Below are 20,181 nucleotides of genomic sequence, written 5' to 3' on the forward strand. Positions count from 1 at the left end.
ACCATCGTCATCAAAATTATTTCATAATACTGTTTAGGTGTGCTACAATGTTCAGGGAAGACACATCGTTGCCATGGAATCGATATATTGGTCTATGGTTATTTCACTGATTGGTATCATGGTCATCGACTGAAAAACTGAAATCTCGTACGTGATCGAAGTTAAACGAAAATGGCGAAAGAAAATTGTTGCCGTAACAAAATTTGATGCAGCTGTTACAATTGTTATCGAATACATTTCTCCTCGGTTAAGTAGAGTCTCCTAAATATCCTGTATACAAAAGTACCTTTGATAAAGTGTTTGGGAGATAAGTACTCGAGAGATGCTTCCGGTCTCTTAATAAGCTACTTGAAATTTTAAGGAGATGCTTTAAACGTGAAAGACTTAAATATGTAAATTAAAACACATCGTTCGGAATAAGTAGTTGCCATCTTAAACCTATTATAAGTTGTACGATAAATGAACCGTGTACGATGTCTTATTTTCAACCATTTTCTTACGCCATCGTCTCGTATCTTCGATCAAACAAAACATCAGTCAAAGTGTTAATACAACGATATATTGGGCTTGTATATTGAAACGTGTGAAATACCTTGTTCAGTAATCTTGCTAGCTGAACAATTCCCCAAACACATGAAACAATGCGCATTCGCGGGATAAAGGTGGAAAGAGACGTCCATTTGGAATATTGGAAGTCGTTGAAAGGACTCTCTGTTTCTCTGGTCGCGGGATAAGGATTCGTCGCCGCGTGTTCGCAACAAGTTGAACAGACGATCGATCCCGAAATCCCCCGCTAAAGTCGGGAATGCAACGTTAAAACCCGGATAAAACGTAGCGGAAGTATAACAAGTTGGTGGCTTACGAGCGATAAACGTTTAGTTGAAGACCGATCGTTTCTCGCGGTCTGTGTCTACGAAGCCGCGGCAATTGAGTCGACCGAAAGCGTTTATCTTTCCTCGAACAATGAAATTTCGTCCGTCGTGCAAGATCGATGGTCGAAAGTATTACAAAACATCGTACCAAGTGAAACTCGTTCGAAGAAGCTGATCGAAACGAGAACAAGCTGATATCCGATCAAGAATTCGGTTCAAAAGAGATTCGACTGCATTTTTGGTAATTCTCTCTATAATTACCACGTTTTTTAATTATTTCATTTAATTTACGTATACAACAGCATTCTGAACGGGTCGACATTGTGTCTCTAACTCGAGGATAGCCTTGCCTTGTTTCTAAACCATCATTTAGGTATGGTTTCATGAAAGACATACGAACTATTTCTTACGTGTAATATACATAGTATATACAAACTGTACGATGTTTCTTTAATTTTTTTTTTTACAACACGAACGTACGTCTAGATCCCTCCTGATAGAAACGAAGTATCATGGCCTGCGAGAATATTAAAATATTTTAAAGGACGAGAGAATATGCGTGTAAGATTCATTTGGTCACGGTGTCTTGTCTTGTATCATTGTGATATTTTCTTAATGGAGGATTTCTATATGTGAATTACCACCTCGTTACACTCACACTGGAACATTCGCGTTATTTCGTTACCATCGGAGAACAGATATAGTCGGAGGATACTCTTTACGTACGCAAAAACAATTACTCTAACATCATTGTTATTTTAACACGTTTGTTCTTACATTATTGGAAATAATTCGCATGATTTCTCGTGTACGTACAGTTACAAAAGTAACTCTGCTCGACGCGGTCAAGTACCCAACGTAATGCACGATGTAGAAGAAATAGAGGATCATCTTAAAGCTAACGATAAAAAGAATGCAGAGCATCGTTCCCTCGAGGAATAATAAAAAAAAAAAATGCATGATAAATTGTAAATATTTCGTAAGAATCAATCTCGTCTAGTACACACGGGCGAATACAAAAATGTAAATTTAAAAAAAGAATTGTAGAAATAGAGATTAAGAGAGGTACCCGATCGCGTTTACCACTGCACGATGTCTATACTGGTTTGAACGCGATCTTCGTTATGCATGCAACAAGCACGTCAATAAATAAGACGATCGTATTCGGGAAGTAGCGTTACCATCAACGCTGAGTATCTTATACGATCTGTTCGTGATCTCGTCAACTTTCTCGTCACCTAAACGTCACGAGCGTTCGTATCGTTGGTCGTCTTCGTCGACGAACTTCTGGAGGAACGCAAAGAACGAAAAACACCTCCGTACAGGTGTTGTTCGACACCTTTCATAGTGTTCTCGCGTGAAAGTCACTGGAACGTAGTCTGTTTCCCGGTTCCTCGCGAAAGAATGAAACCTTCTCGCGTCACGAACTAAATAAATTAAAAAATACAAGGAAAAGAAAATAAAATTAAAAAAAAAAGAAAAAAAGAAAAGAAACAACAACAACAAAGAGTTTGTTGCTTTTGCAGCGAGTCAGCGTTTCACCCGACGATTTGTTTCACCGGATGTGGAAGCCCCCACACGCTCCACGAGCAAACTGATCCACTCCAACCGAACACGTGGATTCGCACAAAACCACGGATCGTCTCTTCATCAAAGGCACTACCGGTTTATTGTGACCTCGGTCATGCGTCTCTTCCGCTTAACACGGCCACCACCTCGCGGCCTCATCTCCGTCGACCGATGTACGTAGATCATACCTCCGTCCCGTCTTCACCTTCGTCCTCGTACAGTGGACCGTTCGTCGATTTCTTCTTCGGCTTTGGAGGTGGTCTAGGTGGTACCTTTCTACCGAGAGTGTTGCTGGACGATTGTTGTGGCTGCGATTGATTTAGAACGTGATTGCTGTCGGTGGATTCGTCAGCGATCTTGGATGGCCATTCGGCAGCACCTTCGGGAGCTGCTCTATCGAGGGGGCTGCTGGTCAATATATTTGGGGTGCTTCGCTGTATGGTGCCGTAATGCGAACTAGGCGTTCCTGGCAGAGGTCGATTCCTGATCGAGGACAAAGGCTCGGGACTCTTGTTCAAAGATAACACCGAGCTACCATCGGCGGTGGTGCGTAGACCAAGATTGTCGTAGACAGGCTCCAGTCCGTCTGTGGGCGAAGTGGGTGGACCGCTGCTCCAGCTGGGTGCCCTGGGTCTTCGCGGTATCGTAACGTAACCGTGACGAGGCATTACCGGTGCGATGGTGGAACTGGTGATTCCGTAGGGGGTGACGCTACGGTTGTGCGGCAAGGTCTTAAAAGTGGCAGGATATTGGTTCGAGGGTGACCCGTACGCGGCTGAGTTTGGCGTCGCGTGCTGACTCGGAAGACGCGTGTTGTCCGGCGCCGTGGACGCTTGGCTCGTTGGCGATGCGCCTCGACCACCGGAGAAGGCCAACAGATCCGGTGGATACTGGCGATAACTTCCGCCACCTCCGCGGCACAGGGTGCCGGTACCACTCTCTAGCTCGGGCGTTGCTCGTTCTTCCCTCTCGTCGTCGCCGACTCCGCCGATCACTCCACTGCCGACACCGCCACCGATACCATCAGCTGCCAGAACCATGAACAAAAAAAAGAAGGACGAACGTTAAGAAAGAAAAGTGGAAGACGCGTGGTAATTAAATTATATTTGAAAAAAAAAGAAAAAAGAAAAAATGGTAAGCGCAGGTTTGGATATGGTGATATTTCTGCAATGAGACCTCGAAGATGTAGCGAATAGAATTGAATTGCGGAAGTGGTTTTATTTAAAATTGGAAAATTATCGACTATCGAGTTAGATGGAGTTACCTGGCATACTTTAGAAAATCGTATCCTGGACAGAACTACTTAAACGTTAAGATCTGTTAAATTTGAAATAAACGAGTTCATCATGGATCGATCGATCGATCGACAGCACAGACATTATGCACCTTGGTGAGTATCTGAAAAGCAAATGTCGAAGATCCGAGGACGGTACCAGCTCCGTAATGATATAAATATTCAGACGATACCTCTTTCGGAGGGAAACTTACGTCAGATAGGGTGGAATGGTATCAGAAAATGTTATATATAATGTAGAAGAGCTGTCACGGCTTGTATCGCGAAGACACGTAAATCGATCGTGCCCTTCGAGATAAAAGTTCATCGGAAGAAAAGTGGGTCGGCTGTAGCCCGTACCACGAGCTACGCTTTCGAGTTATAATTTAAACGCCAACTCTATCGCGACTCCTCCGTAACGAATCTGTCAAGAAAATGAAATACAGATCGATGCCAATGCACTTGGCTTCTTTCGTTTTTCTCATTTTATCGCGCTTCACTCGCAGTCAAAGACTTTGCTCTGCAATCTTCTCGTCTCGAAGAGCTTCGTGACATGTACACAAACCTTACACCCACTTACTTGCACACACATACACACACGTATACGGTAAGTTTCAGGATCGCGACTGTATTCGTGTCCGTGTAAAATCTTTACGAGTGTCGATGACAGGTAAACGAGGGGGCCAGTAATCGTGAAGAACTTTTATCATGGCTCGCGTTTTTCAGCATTCGAATCCTGTTCAATAGCAATCAAAAGAGAAAGTAGGACGCGGGGGAGGAGTTGCACACGATCAACCTTCCGCAATTGATACAAAGGGATACCGTGATCGTGGGTCGTTGAATCGCGGAAGATAACTGTTCAGATGCGAGAACCGTCGACAATTTCAATTACCATCTATGAAAGTGTGTTGACAGGTGGTAGGGTAGATTATACACGGTGCAATACACCGAACAACCGTCCGTATCGTTCTTAATAAAACGCCAATTTGCTAATTCAAACGGGAGCGTTGTGTAATGATCATTACCGTTTCCTTTGTGTTAACTGAACCAAACGTCACAGAACTCGTGCACTTTCTTTTTTCCCTTATCGTTTTAATCACCACTCCACGCCTAACACAATCCTGGCCACTTGCTACCCTTTTGTTCTTCTATTTTCATTATTCACGCTACCGAGCGACCAACAACGTTTCAATTAACAACAATATCCTTTACATACAACTTTCTTCGCGCGATTCTTCCGAATACATTTCGCCTCGCCAAGTCCCTCTAATTTCTCCTTTCTCTATTCCACTATGCGAATCTCTTTATATACATAAGCGTAACTAACGTTTCTCTTGTACAGGGCTTCAACAAAATAATGGGATTTAAACAATTCCTTTCAGTTACTTCTTTATGTTAAAATTATAAATTTTTATCAGCAATACAATCTTTCTTAAAATTGATTTGTACGAGTTTCTAATTAAATTTTATGGGATGTAGATTAATTTAATGAAAATACTACAAAAGTTAGTGTTTCCATTATTTTGTCTACCCTGTATTCTCCACAAAGGGTATATTATGTACAAGATCGTTATTGCTACGACAAGCTTGCGATCATTCTAAAGACAAAAATATTTGGATTCTTTTGAACGCTTATCCCGTCGACGACGTAATGTATGTAATATACAATTTGCTCTCCGCTCGTTCGAGCGACATATTTACAAGTTTATCAAAATAATCGTCTCGCAGTACAGCGATACGTCTATGAAACAGTGATGATTAGATACGTCTCGTCTAATTAGCGATAGCCAACGTCGGACCATAGTTATGTTTTCTTCGCGTGGAAAACGAGGTTGTTCGAGGAAGAGAAAAAAGTGAAGAAATAAACGCTATCGACAGCGAACAGACACAATTGACGAATGCCTTTCTCCTCTCGATCGCGACGCGTTGCACGCTCTCATTAATCTTGCAACAGTCTTGGTCGATACTCGTTAACCCAGGATCGATGGCGCCTCGTTTATCTGCTCGCGGGATTACTGAACCCAAGCCGCGTTACCAGCAAAGCAACATCGTCTTCGAATTAAGCACTCTCACCGTCTACGACTTAATTAATCTCTTCTGTTCTTTGATTACCAACGACATTCGTCACGAGCCGTATCATCGAGTGTTTTTCCAAGGAAATCGAAAGATTAATGATCGTTGTCGAGTTAACGACATCTAAATTAAACTTTCCTTAACCGTTGAATCTTTTAGACAGATCGAGGATAAAGCACTGAATAATTAGCCTCTATAATTCCTACAAATTCATTAAATTTCTTCCATCGAACACACTCGTATCCACTACTTCATCCAGATCGAATTGATCCCATCTGTCAGATATGTAGCAGGTATCTCCGAGCCTAACCAGTTAGGCAGGATTTAATTCGTAGAATCGAATTAGACGCTTGACGTGAGGCGATATCAATTCCTGGCCAATGACACGGAACAAGTATCATTGATACGAATCGTCGATACGCCAAAGAAACTCGAAGGACCATTACTCTATCGACTTTCTCCTAAGCTCTGTGCCAGTCGTTTCACACGCAAGCACCATCGAGCCGTATGAGCGTGCAACGACCGTCCCGCAACGAGCATCTCCTTGTGATCGTTGTCCGGAAGTAACAAATGGTTACTAGCTAGCACCTGGCCACGCACTGTTTAGTAATGTAGGCAGTGTACTGACCAAAGACCGAGTCGTTGTCGAGCAGTGTACGATTCAGCTCCGTCATCTCGGTGCCGTGCGACGTCACGGAAGGCGTCTCGTAGCGTCTCGGTGGCTTCACCACTGGATTTATCGTGGTGATCAGTGATTTCTCTTGTTCGCCAAGACCGTGGTGTTCCATCGTAGCGGCCTCGAGGCTCTTCTCGTCGTGCCTGGTTCGACGACGACGACAATAGCACACGCAAAGGGAAACGGTGACGATTAAAAGCAGCAAAGCGGTCACACCCAATCCGAGCGCGAGCGGTAGACTGATTATATTGTCCTTGCCACCCATCGCGTCGCCAGCGATAGCCAATGTCACGTTCTTCTCCGTATTTCCGCCCGGACTTTTCGCCAAGCAGACGTAATCACCCTTGTCCGAGGGCGTGACATCCGGTATCGTCAGGTTCAACCAGTCGTGGCTCGACTTCAGGATATAACTTTTCTCCCCGTTGTGTCGTCGGCTCTCGTTGGTTAAGGTTCTCGATCGGTAGATCCAGAACAGCTGAAATAGAAAAAGCAAACCGCTATGTAAAAAGTAACTCGTTATCGACCCTGTCGCGTCGCTGTTTTCAGCCGTCCATTCGCGAATTAAGACGACACGGGGCATACGCGAATATTTTTTTAAGAGTGTTCTTAATTTTGCAGTTTTCATAGAGGGACAAATTTGAAAGGACTTCGTTATCGTATGCAAAAGCTCGCGTAACTACGTTTTCCTTTTGTACGATGCGATTTCAGAAGACGAGCTTTTCATTCTTTTGTGCCGTGTTATTCTCCGCGAAATCAAAGGGTTTCATTAAGTCATGAAAATTTCGCTACATGTTTTTCAGGTCACCAGGGGATATAATGTAACGCGAATTGTCAAGAATGATCGCATCGCAAAAGCGAGCTGAAATTTATTCCAAGATAGTTATCCAAGAAGCGTTAAACCATGTGTGTGGGTGTGAATACATTTTTAAGAAAGAAACGGACGAGGAGTCTAAACGAACAGAAAAGTTAAAATGCTTGCGACAGAATTTGAGAGTTTCAAGTGTGAATGAAAAATATTTGATTGAAGAGTATAAAGGATCGACAGTCTAAGAGTAAAGAATGTCCCGGAGCGATCTTTCCTTTAAGTCGAGACAAAAGAAGAAGGCAGGGTATAAAAAAAAGAAAATGAATTTTTCAACTTTAAAGAAAGCTTATCGGTTAGAGTTATCGTAAGTTATTGAGGGTACATTGCAAGCAATCGCGAGATAATGTCGAATGAATTACACAAATTTACGTAAGAATAATTTCTGTATATTTCAAACCATTAGTATTTCCTTTCAAAAAAATCTATCAACTTTTCATCGTAATCAAAAGCCATTAACAGTTAGAGAAAGAAAGCTTTTACTACAAACACATAAAATACTTCGCGAAGTCTTTGCAACGACCAGAAAGAAATATACGTTTACGGTGGATAAACATTTAAAAAAAAGCATCTCTCCCGTTCTGAAATCAGAGAACAATGTTCCACTGGCTGGGATCGTTTAGAAGCTTTCAAGCTAAGCTGCCCGAACGCGGATTTAACCGACGCAATCTTTTCAACGAACCTAACTTCCGCGTTCAACCAGATTGTATACCGAATTGCTAGCAACTTACCATAGATTACAACAGTCAACGTTATCCCGACTTTACCGCGTTCCGTTTTATAATATTTCACCGTTAGTTTCTCCCGCCTGCCTTCTTCTCTTTCACTCTTCGTTAATCACCACTTTTCTTTTCTAACAGAAATATATACGGTTACCTTTGGCTGCGGGGTTCCAGAAGCTCTGCACCAAAAGGTCACGTTCCCTCTGGCGAACTCCATCTTCACGGATGGGCCAATCGTGAAGATTTCCGGTCTACAAGCGAATTCGTCGCTGCTGATCTCGTCCCACATCTTCCCGGCAAGATTCGGCGGTTGCTGACACGTGGTGGGTTTCGTATACAACTTTCTCTCTATCGTCCAATTGCGAAATCTCTTCAGATGACAATTGCAATTCCATGGATTATTGTGAAGCTCTAGGCTGCCGAGTATCGGCAGCAACTCGAAGCTCTGCACCCCCAGGGTGCTTAGATTGTTGCCATCCAGAGTAACTAATCGCAAACCTGGCAGATTGTGGAAGGTCTTCTTCTCGATTCGTTCTAATTCATTATTAGACAACATCACCTTCTGCAGGTACACCAGATCACGGAAGAGACCGTTCTCCAGGACCTTTAGCTTGTTCTCGTTCAACAACAACACCCTTAACCTCTGTGTTTCTTCGAAGGTACCCCGATTTAGGGTTCTGATGTTGTTGGCCGATAGATCGATCTCGATCACGATTTTCAGGCCGTTGAAAGCGTTCATGTGAACCGTTTCGATCTCGCATTTGCGCAACACCAACTTCTGAAGGTTCACCAGATGGACGCTACTGAACGAGTTGTTCACCAGATGAGCGATACGATTTCCGGTTAGGTCGAAGTTCTGGATATCCGATGATAGATTACTAGGTATCTGCGTGAGATTCTGTTTCGCGCATTCCGCTGTCTTCTTGCCGGAAATCCATCTGCATTTGCACAAGGACGAACATTGGGCCGTCCAATCTTCTTGGCACCAACACACGACCACCACCAACGCCGAGTAGAGTAACAGTTTCGCCGTTCTTAGCTCCATCCCGAGGATTTCTGTGAACAAGAGAAACATGATCGATAAGATTAGAACTTGTTCAAGCGTGTGCAACGCGAAACACCTCTGACCGAAACAAGACAACAGAAACATTTCGCGGATGAGAGCGAGGTAGCTTTGCTAGCAACTTCTGCCAGAGGCTTTGTAAGTTTCTTAGAAATAATTAATGGGTTAACATCTCGAACATGATTTCCTCGAGTTTTTGCATGGAACTGAGAGATGTTTTTTCATTATTAATATTAATATTAATGATATTAATCGAGTGCGACATGAAGAGAAATTTTCTGTAAATGAAGTAATAGCAGAAATTTAATTAAAACCACTTCTCTAAGGATAGTACAGGGTTAAACAACACGATCAGCAAAGAGGAATTCAGCTTCCTCTGTTATCAGGCAAGTCCGGGAAGCACGATTCTTAGCAATATATATACTTCTGAGTCGTTTCTATCTCTACCACCCTTCTTTTTTTTATTTTTCTATTTTCTTCCATCGTGTTTTTACGTCGCTTCAACGCAGCCTGTTTTCCCTTCCGTTTCTTAGCCAGTGCTTCTCTGTTAATCTCGAAATCAGGACCACCTTAGGACGGACTGTTTGTAATTTAAGTTAATATCGTTTTGGTGTCCTCCCGCCAGGATCACCAGTCGACGCCGCGTTGTAGAATTTAAATTAATAAAACAAGACGCCCTGCACACTGTACCCCGTTTTATTATCGTCCAAGCTCGTGGAGTTTGAGGTTGTGCATCAAATTACTCTCTCGGTTGGAGGTGGCTGCCGGTACAATTTATTTTGTACCTTTCTCCAGGGATACAAACCAGAGGAAGAACGACCTAGCACAGCCAACGACCTTCTTCCTATTTGAATTTATTCTAAAACTTGAGGAGAAAGAGGGAACAAAGACTTAAATATACAGGGCAACCCAAATATAATATAAAAATTGTACATTTCTTTGCCATTTCACAATTTAAATTCGGAGATGAGTTTTGTAGTTATACTAAAAGTGTTAAGAATTGCTTAATTTTAATTTCAATTCATGTAATAAAAATATTACTATATGTTTTGTATTTAATTGCATTGTATATTGCATATCTGGAAAATGTCGCATTCGAGTTGTAGACTATTTTAAGACACCCTCTATTTCCTTCTAGTAAATGTGACGAAAAATTGGGATGAACGAGGAAGGGTAACCGAGGGGTGTACATATACGGGTAAATCGATTCTTCAGCAAGGAGTTGGGGTAACGTTGAACGTTATAATAACGCGAATGCCCATGGGACCGATATAAATTCAATTATCGTTCGCTGGTGTACACCATCGACAAACCGCGTTTGTCAAGTAGCGGATCGGTCGGAAACACTGTGATCAAATATTTATAACCAGACCACAGAATTGGATGATAGTGTGTTGATCGACTGGTTATCTTTCGTTTATATTCAAGGATGAAGAAGAGTTTGCTATTGCTTTTACTGGAACCAGAAGTTCATTTTTTTTTTTTAAATCCTGAAGGATCAGATCGTTGCATGCAACCATCATGAACAAATTTCCTCCTCGAATCGTGAAACTTTGAAATCTCCAGCCGCAACAGGAAACTGATGGTTTGCGTACTTCACTTAACCATCTCCTTCTCCGGACTTCATCGTCCGAAGACCAGGGGCAAGATTCTTTTGTGCCTGGGTTTACGGTGAACCGCACCAAGACAAAAGAAATACGGTACCGAGCCTCATTGCTCGTCCCATTTTTCTCGTTACATCCTCCTCCGCATTTCTTCCACGTTTATTCTCTCCTTTCCTCCTTCTGTCGTCTTTCTCTACTTCGTTGTTCTTTCACCCTCATCCCAACCCCGGTAACGTGCTTGCGGCGAGCTTTTTCTTCGCTTTTTCAGCCTCCGAGCGTCGTACCGGTTTCACTCGATCGCTCGCATTTGACTTGTAAATATCCGACCAACGAGAACATTAGATATGCATAAGACGAAAGTAAAGGGTTTATATACCTTCCGCAGCTATATACAGGTTGTTTCTGAAACCGGTGACCAAACTTTACCAACGTCTCCTACTTTCATTGCGAAATGGAAAAGAAAAAGAATGTCTTACAAACTTGGGTTATTTTCTGAATTATAAATCCTGACCCTTTTTGATTTACTATAGACATTGTATGCTTGATTTAACCCTTTTATTATGCAAAAGGTTAATCGTAATTTTGGCAATATCTATATGTAGGATAAAGATTCTTGACACAGTATTAATATTTGTATAATTATTGCTATAAATTTAAAGAGATCTTGGTTATTTGTCTTGGAAACGCCCTATACATATCATAGGTATCTATATGTAAGGAAAGAGATAGGGTGGGATATAGGGTGCAGCGTGGTGAACGAGAAGGAAAACGGAGGCGAACTGGAAGCGGTGTCCTTTGGAAACACGGTCCGGAAGAGACCTTCTACGTGCCTTGTTCCAGGACGTGCACGGTCGGAAGGAGTTTGACGTGGACATACGTCCTTTACGTAGGCACGCGTGCGTGCAAACCCAACCCTCAGCTGGTTTGCATAGCCGGAAAAAGGGTCAGATAAGGGGTCGCGTTTTTCTCGTAAAGACAGAAATTCAAATTCGGTCCAACCCTATCAATCAAATTCATACCAGAATATTAACATCGATCAACGACATTTCACTTGATTTTTAAATTTAACCTTCATCAATGCCACGTAAATTTTCCATTCTCTTTTCTATAATTATTTCATTCTTCGATTGTATGAATTTTCTAGCGAAACTCGTGACAATTAACCCGTCGATCAATCAATCTCACGTTATCTCGTATAACCAATGAACGGACGAAAAACTGATTAGCAATTACTATTCTGTGGGAGGATTTATATCTGACGTGGATTTACTTAGCATCCGTTTGTCTCTACGATCTCGCATAAGCGAATTAACGCACAACAGATTCCCCTAGTCCTGATTTAATTAACATACCGTATAATTATATCGTTGAAACCGTTCGCAAACCGTTCGATAATTGGCCTAATAAACGTGGCATTCATTCCACCGTATTCGTGACAGTTAGATGCGATTGATAGGATTTATAATAGCTCGAGTAAACCAACGATCACCGCGTAATTTATTGGTAGCTGGTTGAGAACGATTATTGAAATCGAGGATATTCAGCTGAAATAGAGGGAGAGTTGTGCGTTTTTACATATGAAAAGATACGTTAAACGGTGCTCGAGCATGTATGAAAGGAACTTCAGAAAGCTGGAACCTCTAAATCGTATTTACCATGGAAATTGTTGCGAATGGTTAGTAAACGAAAAGGAAGAAAATTAAAAACGCGAAACGATGCTTTCGACTTAAAACTGTTGGGAAACGAACGAGTTGCTCGGCGGAAAAGAAATATATATAAAAAAACCGTCAATCTCACGCCAGCAATGTAGAGATTGCTTTAACTGACGGAATAACGATTTTCGAATCCGGCACGGATGTATTAACCGCAAAGCGTTGAGTACTCTGAGCGTCGGTTTCGCCGTGGCGATTTTGCGAAATTGAAAATTCAATTTAAACGCGTCTGTAAATAAAATCGCGGCCTTTCGTTTCGCCCTGTTCCCACTGAAAACGGGACCGAAACGTTCCTACAACGATGCTTCAGAAAAATCAAACGAATCGTGTATTTGCTAACAACAAAGATCACAGAAATATAAACTGCAGCTGGTTTTTAACTACAGTCTTCTGACTATAGGTTGTCGAATTTTCGTTTAAGCATCCTGTTGAAAAATCGCGAATTACTTTCATCATTGATTTGGTAACGTTTTGGTGTACAACAAAATTTTAACTTGTATTAATTATTTAAGTACATTAAATTGGCAGAATTATTTTAAAACTTTTATCGAAAGGTTCTTTAAAATGTCGATTTTCACAAAGTTACATGAAAGCATTGAATTACAGAAACATACCATGAGCATTTACGAAATTCCGCAATACGTCAAACCCGAGTTAACATCAAATACGTCCTCCAGCGATAATAAAATGTAACAAAAACGAAATGATCGTACCGTTAATAATTCTTATTAAAGTACTGCACTAGCCATTTTCATTACAACAGTCAACAGATGAAATAATTGGCTCGTTACTGTTCATATATTCCATTAATTAAAAATAAAAGCAACGAAGAGAATATTGTGGCTTGAAATAAAATCAAACGTCTGTTTGATTATTCTCTTTTTTTTAATTCTCGTTTCATTGAATTTAATCTGTCTCTCATTTGATATTATAGTATATTCAGCTTTTAACTAATTATGTTTTAACGTCGGCTTAAATATATTGGATGTGACGTAATATGGAAGGGAATTATAAATTCAACCTACGAATAAATTAATATTCTGGTAACTCTAAACGTGATTAACCAGGCTCGCTAAAAGAAGAGGAAGCTTCTGAATTCTCTTGCTGTTTAATATTAATGTACCTCCGGAACTTGACAGCAAATTCGAGCAAGAACGACAAGGTAGATTTGACAAGGCTCTCCTTCGTTCTCCGAGAGTAATTACCTCCAAGTTCCATGATATTATAATGATCGTGATTAAAGTATGCCGTTTCATTTCTTGATCGAAAGCACGGTAATTTATAAGTTCGTTTCACGCCTTCTCGAAAGATTTGTCTTTATTCGAAGAGTTAATAAGATTTTTATTGGAAAATTAACACCTTACGAGGAAAAGGTTAGAGGAAACTTCGTACGCTGGTAATTGGAGATTTAAAGAAATTTCAAAAAGTTTGAAATGAGTATCTCTCGAACGCAATCGATTCTTCGTGAGGGAAATCGGAGGTCGGGTATTAGGATGGTGTCCTGTACGTACGGCACATTATACTCCAGTTACTTCAGCAACTTCCTGAGGATTCAGTTTCAAAGTGGAACTCTCTGGCGCAATAACGAATCGTGGAAGAAAAACTTTTTCTTAAATTGGTTGGACGAAATACAAATCGTCGTGGCAAACCGCACGGACACCCAGAGTTTCTGTTCTCAAAGTAATTATATTGTCCAGTTGAATTTCTACCTTTTGATATAATTTCCTCTGACAGTGAACGTTGATCTTCCGAGGTATATTCGTTCGTAGGGAAATGGAATCGAATTATCATGATCAGATGAAAAAAAAGTTACATAATTTATGTTCTCGATGGTGCACTTGTACAGTAACGTAATCGCTATTACCGAAAATTAGACCCGGAGATAATTTCGAATTTTGTACTTGAATTGAAATTTAAATGCAAATTTCTATTTCAAATTTTGTACTGCAATTTAATTCCTGAACATTGTTTTACATTTCCCGGTGGACTATTTTCGACCGTTTCATGGTTGAGCAATCAGATGAAACTCGATTTTTACAAAAATTTTTTGAAATAATAAAAAGAGGGGGGTGCAAATGAATTCCTTTTTTTTTTATAGTTTCAACCGTGAACTGAAAAACATCCGTGCTCCTAACGCAAGAGGTAAAATTCGAAATTCGTACAGTTCTGTGCGTTTACCAACAAAATTTTCCATTTTCGCTATTTTAATTCTTTCAGTGGTCGTTGAAAATGGAGCAGCGACGCGCAGGCTCGAATCGATCGTACGGTTAAAAACCGAAAAATCTCACGGCAGGGGATAATTGCAGCTCCAATGTGAATATTAATGGACCATGGTCTGTGTTATAGTCAGAAAATACAATATTCCTCCAATAATGGATATTTCATCTGTTCAACGTAATTCTATGAAGAAGAATAAAAAAAGGAAAGAAAAGCGGAGCTCGTCGATACTTGGAGCGTGTCAGCACGGTATTTCAGAATTTGTTCGCTGTCGAGAGTCACGCACAAATTATATCAGCTTCATTTCAAATTTATTCGGTTTCAAATGGAAATCCTCTATCATTAACTTATACTGACTTGGACTTTTTATTGACAAGATATTTTGAAATATTTGAAATTCGATTACAGGTGACTAAATAAATTAATATATAAACGTACGAGAATGCAACGAAAGGGTTAAGAAGACTTAGAAACTTATTAGTTAAGTTACATTATTAGAAACTAAGAATTTGATTTTGAATAGCATCAGTCTTTGAAGTATTTGAATGGACCGTGTTATATCGAGTAGAGTTCGAATGGAAAATAAACGAAATCTGATTAATCAGCTTTGTAGAAGTTCTGTCTGGCAGTCGATTCTCGAGTGCAGCGAATCGAGACGACGGAGTTTTTCGAAGTTATCGAATCGTTTTTATTGCGTCTGCTTCGACGGGGTGAAGCGTGCCAAAGACGCCGCGCCGCGACGGTAATCGACTTTCTAATTATAAATGAGAAACGGCGAAGCTGACGTCGAAGGAAGCCTGAACTCTCGACGAAGAGGTCACCCTTTTCCCTCTCCGATAAGCTGTTAATACTTAATTACCAATGAATATCGATATCGCATTGTAACTGGTCGAATAATAGCACTCGCTGTACCGCGAACAGTCCGATCGTGAAATGCTTCCGCAATTATTCCTCGTATTTTCCATTTGCATGAGCACGACATATTTTCGTGACCAACCCCTTTGCGCGATCCCTTGCGAAAGAGAAACACGATCGATCGCGTAATAGGGTTACCAGCTTTGTTATCGTGAACAATGATCACGATGTCCTATAGAATCATTATTATAGTGCAAACAAATTATTCAGGATTTTCCTCGAAACGATAATATTGATCAACTGTAGATTCAATTTCTTGAAAAAAATAACAGATCGATTAAATACTGTCAGAATTAAATAATATTAGTCTATCAGAATCAATGAAAATATTAAAAGACCCGAACGACGTCAATGAATGTACGATATTTAAAACATAAAATGCAGAAACTCTGAATAAGTTGAATTATTATAGAACCTCCGAGTAACATAAATTTTCAGTAGAAATCTCTACCGATCAAAGCGTGCAAACACGCGAAAGCCGTAACGTGCATGTTATTTTACACCCCGTTACAATCGAAAACGGAAACGTTTGCTAATAGCACAGCGGTGGCGTCACTCAGCTAGCTTCCAGTTACAGCTCCGTGTCCCTGTAACGTGACAAGGATACACGAAACCAAGATGATGCCCTAGAAGGCTCGAAGCTGGATATTAATATGTGCACGGAGTCGATATACACCTGGTGCCTCCCTCTCGGGACAAACACCCCTTTATGTAACTAAACCTCTCTGCGAGGCCGTGCATCTGATCGCGTGTGTACGATCATACGCATACCCGTTCCTCTCTGTTATTTCCCGCGTGTGAAACTAGAGAGTACACGAACACACGCGCAAAACACACGCACCGAGAAACTGGAGAATACTAATGGTGATTACGAGATACAACCGCGTATGGGGAAGTCCGTAAGGAAGAACGATGTTGCACCAGGGAAAAGGATCATATGCGTCACTGATGTCCTTCTCCCAGTCCGTTCCAGCGTGTTCTTTAAACAGTTTAAATGAGACTGGATTGTGCCGTGTGTATAAATAGGAAAAGACCGTAGATTTTTGGTAACATCGAGATATAAACACCCTGGGACGGCTAGAAACAACGCACACGATTCTTTATATACATTAAGAAACATACGCGGTCCCTACATGCTTCCTTGAGTTCGTTCATTCTTCCCACGAGTTTAGAAAATAGGTCAACCCTCTTCCCTCGTTTCAGCGAGATTTTTATACTACTCTCGTGAACTATGATTTCGGTTCACGAATCGCGTTGTCTCATTCTTCGTCTATAATACGAGCCCTCACGACTGAACGTAATTGCTACTAATCTTAATGCCTGGTCTGGTTTATTAAAGACCGGCAATCAGGATAAGTGAACGAACGAGATCATCGAGGGTAGAAACGTTGGTTCTTTGGCGGACGGCTTTCAATTAGATTGATAAGCTGTCCCGATAAGTTATTCTGGTTTCTGAATGTATCAAATTGGATATCCATAAAAAGGTTAAAAACAGTACGTTTTAAAGTAAATTATAAACTCGAAAAAGCAGGAAAAGTTGCGTAAACATTCATGAATTTCTATGTACACTTACACAAATGTAATTACACAGCTCTTTTTCGCGATTTTATTTTCGAGCGCACCGGTGCAGGGGATGTTTGATCGACGCGGCGCGGCAGCTTCCGGCGCTGTAATTACGCATCGAGAGAACCTCATAATGATGCGGGAAACTGGGAAAAACGCAGCTGGAAATTATAACGAACCTTCCGTTCGCGAATCTTTGCACGTTCGCCGCGAAACATTGATCACTTTAAATCACGCCAATCCACCGAAATCAGTGGAATTTTCTATTGCTTCGTTGATGACCGTTCGAAATCACGAAAATGCGCTGTCACGGCACGTCGATCGAAATCCGCAATGCGTTCCGGAACGGATCCGACACTCGACTGATTTTCCCTCGTAACGGTGAAATCTTTCATCTCTAAAGATACAACACGCGCTCTCCGCGAGGAAAATCGTGAAACTAAGAATAGTCCTGGACGTCTTGGCTATTGACACGACGTGATTGAGACGCTAAGATATCATTTCTGTACCTATCTATCCGTAAACAGACGATAGATACAATAAAGTGCGCAGATGTCGAAGCTGGCGCAGCTGTGCATCCGTAGAGAAACTCGTATTTGTCAGCGGATCGCGAAGACTACGCGAGAGATCTGTCTAATGGGATATCCGGGAAGATGAACTTCATCTACTTGATCGAGACCAACGCGTCTAACAATATGAACGTAATAAAGAGAGGGCGATATTGGCTTGACTCATTGACGGAAATGTGGATAAGAAGTTAGAAAATTGTAGAACTCATCTTGGAGAGATGCGTCATCGAGGGGGATTTTTGATATATCAGGTTGGATCGTTTTGATAAATTACTGAACGTGATTCTACGTATAACGGAAGGATTATCGACTAAAGATAATTTTAATTCATACTTTGAATTAGGTAAAGATTGACATTTAATCCCTGCTGTTTGACATAGAAAATCCCATCGAATAGAATAAATTTTAATCGTCAGACTTTGATTACATTAATCAAAAACTTCGTTTCAAATTTTTTCTAGACGTAGCGCATACCTATTCATTCTCTTTTATCATTTCTCCATATTTCATGGATTATTCTCCTATTATCTTCTGTTAATTATTTTCATGCTTTTAAGCCTTTGAGTACAACGTGTATATACGTCATTGAAAATCTAAAATAAATCTGTAAAGATCGGCCACACGCGATTAATGGGGAAGAAGCACGGCTAGCAGGGAATCACGAAAGAACGATAATGAGCACGTTATAGTAACGGGTCGGATAATGAGAACGCTGGCATAAATCTTCGGTTACGAGGTCATTTATTCGCGGGGATACGGGATTTAAAGTCTCTGCCATGGAAGAAGCCATGCCTCTGGTAATTTTCTCTTAGAGAGTTGATTCACCTACCGAAACAGGAACGAACGGGAAAACACGTAGAACGGAAAGGACGAAAAAAGTATACCTTTTTGCCATCGTGTAATTATAAACGATATCACTCTATCCTCTTTCCTCATGCTTCTTCACCGTTAGCCTGGTTATTACACAAACTTGCAAGGTAAATGATAATCGAGAGACACGAGGCAAAAGAGGACCAACGACAAACGAAATTCCTTTTAATCTCGCTGAGAAATCTTTTTTCCTTAATATCCGTTTTCCAGAGCGGGACGGTTTGATTAGCAGCCTTTGTACCCCTTTTTTCCTAATGATCGCGAATGCAAATAGGAAAGAAATCAACCGGATGAAATATAAAAGGTAATTCTTTGATATACCAAGCATTATAAGAAAACTGCAGCTATAGCTTGTCAAATGAAGATTTTTGCATTCTCGTTTATGTCTGAAAGACCATCGTATCTGGTGTCTGAATGCATGACGTTACCGACGGTCCCATTAAAATTCTATAGGAAATCGTTATCGGTGTGCGATGACAATGTTCTTTGTCGTGAAATGTAATTCCTTATTGGATCGCGCATCCTTAATCACGTGAACATGCATTTTTATCATGCTCCTCGAGTTAGCATTTCCTCGTATGTCTAGAGGTTCGTTACTTTTCGTCGAGATACATCGGTGAAAAAAAATCGAATATTCCAGGGAAAGCTAGCGACTGAAAGTTATCGATTGGATACAGTTTATGCGCTTTCCGATATCGAAACGCATCTAATAGCTCAAGTTTTCCCTTATTTCCGTTGCAAACATGACAACCTTGTTCCACAAAAGTTTTCTGAATATTTACAGATCGCCTGCTGTGGTGGCGAAATTGCGTAAACTTTTCAAACAAGTTAAATGATCGTGTAAATCATTCGGGAAACGATTGGAACGCTAATTGAAACCTTGTTACCACGTTTCCTGTCGCAGTAATTTATTTTTTAATCTTTCATTCGTGAGATGGTTGCTTTCTTTTCTGGGATAAATTTGGACGGGTAATTTTGGACTTGGAACGGTTTTGAGAAGGGAAAAATAACAAAGGGAGGTACAAGCTTTATAAGAAAGAAAATAGAATCAACTATTGTGCAGAAAATTATGAATCATTTAAAAATAATTAGACTAATGAAATAATCGTAGTAATTTTTAACTTTTCTATCTGATCTAAAGTTTCGGAGGATTATTCTATTATCGTTGACATCAGAATTTCTGTCGTACTTTGCAAATAATTATGAATTTTTTCTTATTTCAAAGTAACTTCGTTCGTCGACTTCGCGGAAAGCAAAACATGAGTAGTACGAATTTCGCGGGAGTATGAAGTGGACGGAAAACTTTGAAATTTATCGACTTAATCGTTTCGAGTTGAGGAAAGAGTGAGGGGTGAAACGCGTTGCTACGAAACTTCGTCGAACAAATTAGATTCGTTGCTTTCCAACAACGTCGTTAACGCAGCCACGAATATAATTGCGAATCGCAAAGGAATAAGAAGTGCTTACCCTTAATTTAGACAGCAACGAGAAATCCGTGACCGCTCTGAGCGTCACTTTGCCAAAGGAATGTCCTGTAACAGAGAGAGAGAACAAGATTAATCGTGATTAAGTTTTAGCTTCGAAAATGAAAAATTTTAATAAGAATTCATTATACAAAAAT

General features: G+C 40.7%; 1 protein-coding gene across 11 annotated transcripts in view; it reads right to left on the reverse strand.

Moving 5' to 3' along the window:
• Positions 1-1,317: 1,317 nt before the first annotated feature.
• kek5 (leucine-rich repeat, immunoglobulin-like domain-containing kekkon 5 protein) overlaps positions 1,318-20,181 on the reverse strand; it is a 239,796-nt gene continuing 220,932 nt past the window's right edge. For 9 of the 11 annotated variants that reach the window (XM_076690724.1, XM_076690723.1, XM_034339824.2 and 6 more), the window contains 4 exons: positions 20,028-20,092; positions 8,202-9,103; positions 6,416-6,938; positions 1,318-3,468 (listed from right to left, as the gene is read on the reverse strand). In XM_076690724.1, the coding sequence (XP_076546839.1) occupies positions 2,624-3,468; positions 6,416-6,938; positions 8,202-9,092 (2,259 nt within the window). In that variant the 5' untranslated portion in view covers positions 9,093-9,103; positions 20,028-20,092 and the 3' untranslated portion in view covers positions 1,318-2,623. The other 2 variants (XM_034339834.2, XM_034339833.2) reach the window with 2 other exon arrangements.

The sequence above is a fragment of the Osmia lignaria genome, chromosome 10 (assembly GCF_051020975.1).
Source record: "Osmia lignaria lignaria isolate PbOS001 chromosome 10, iyOsmLign1, whole genome shotgun sequence".
Classification (NCBI taxonomy): domain Eukaryota; kingdom Metazoa; phylum Arthropoda; class Insecta; order Hymenoptera; family Megachilidae; genus Osmia; species Osmia lignaria.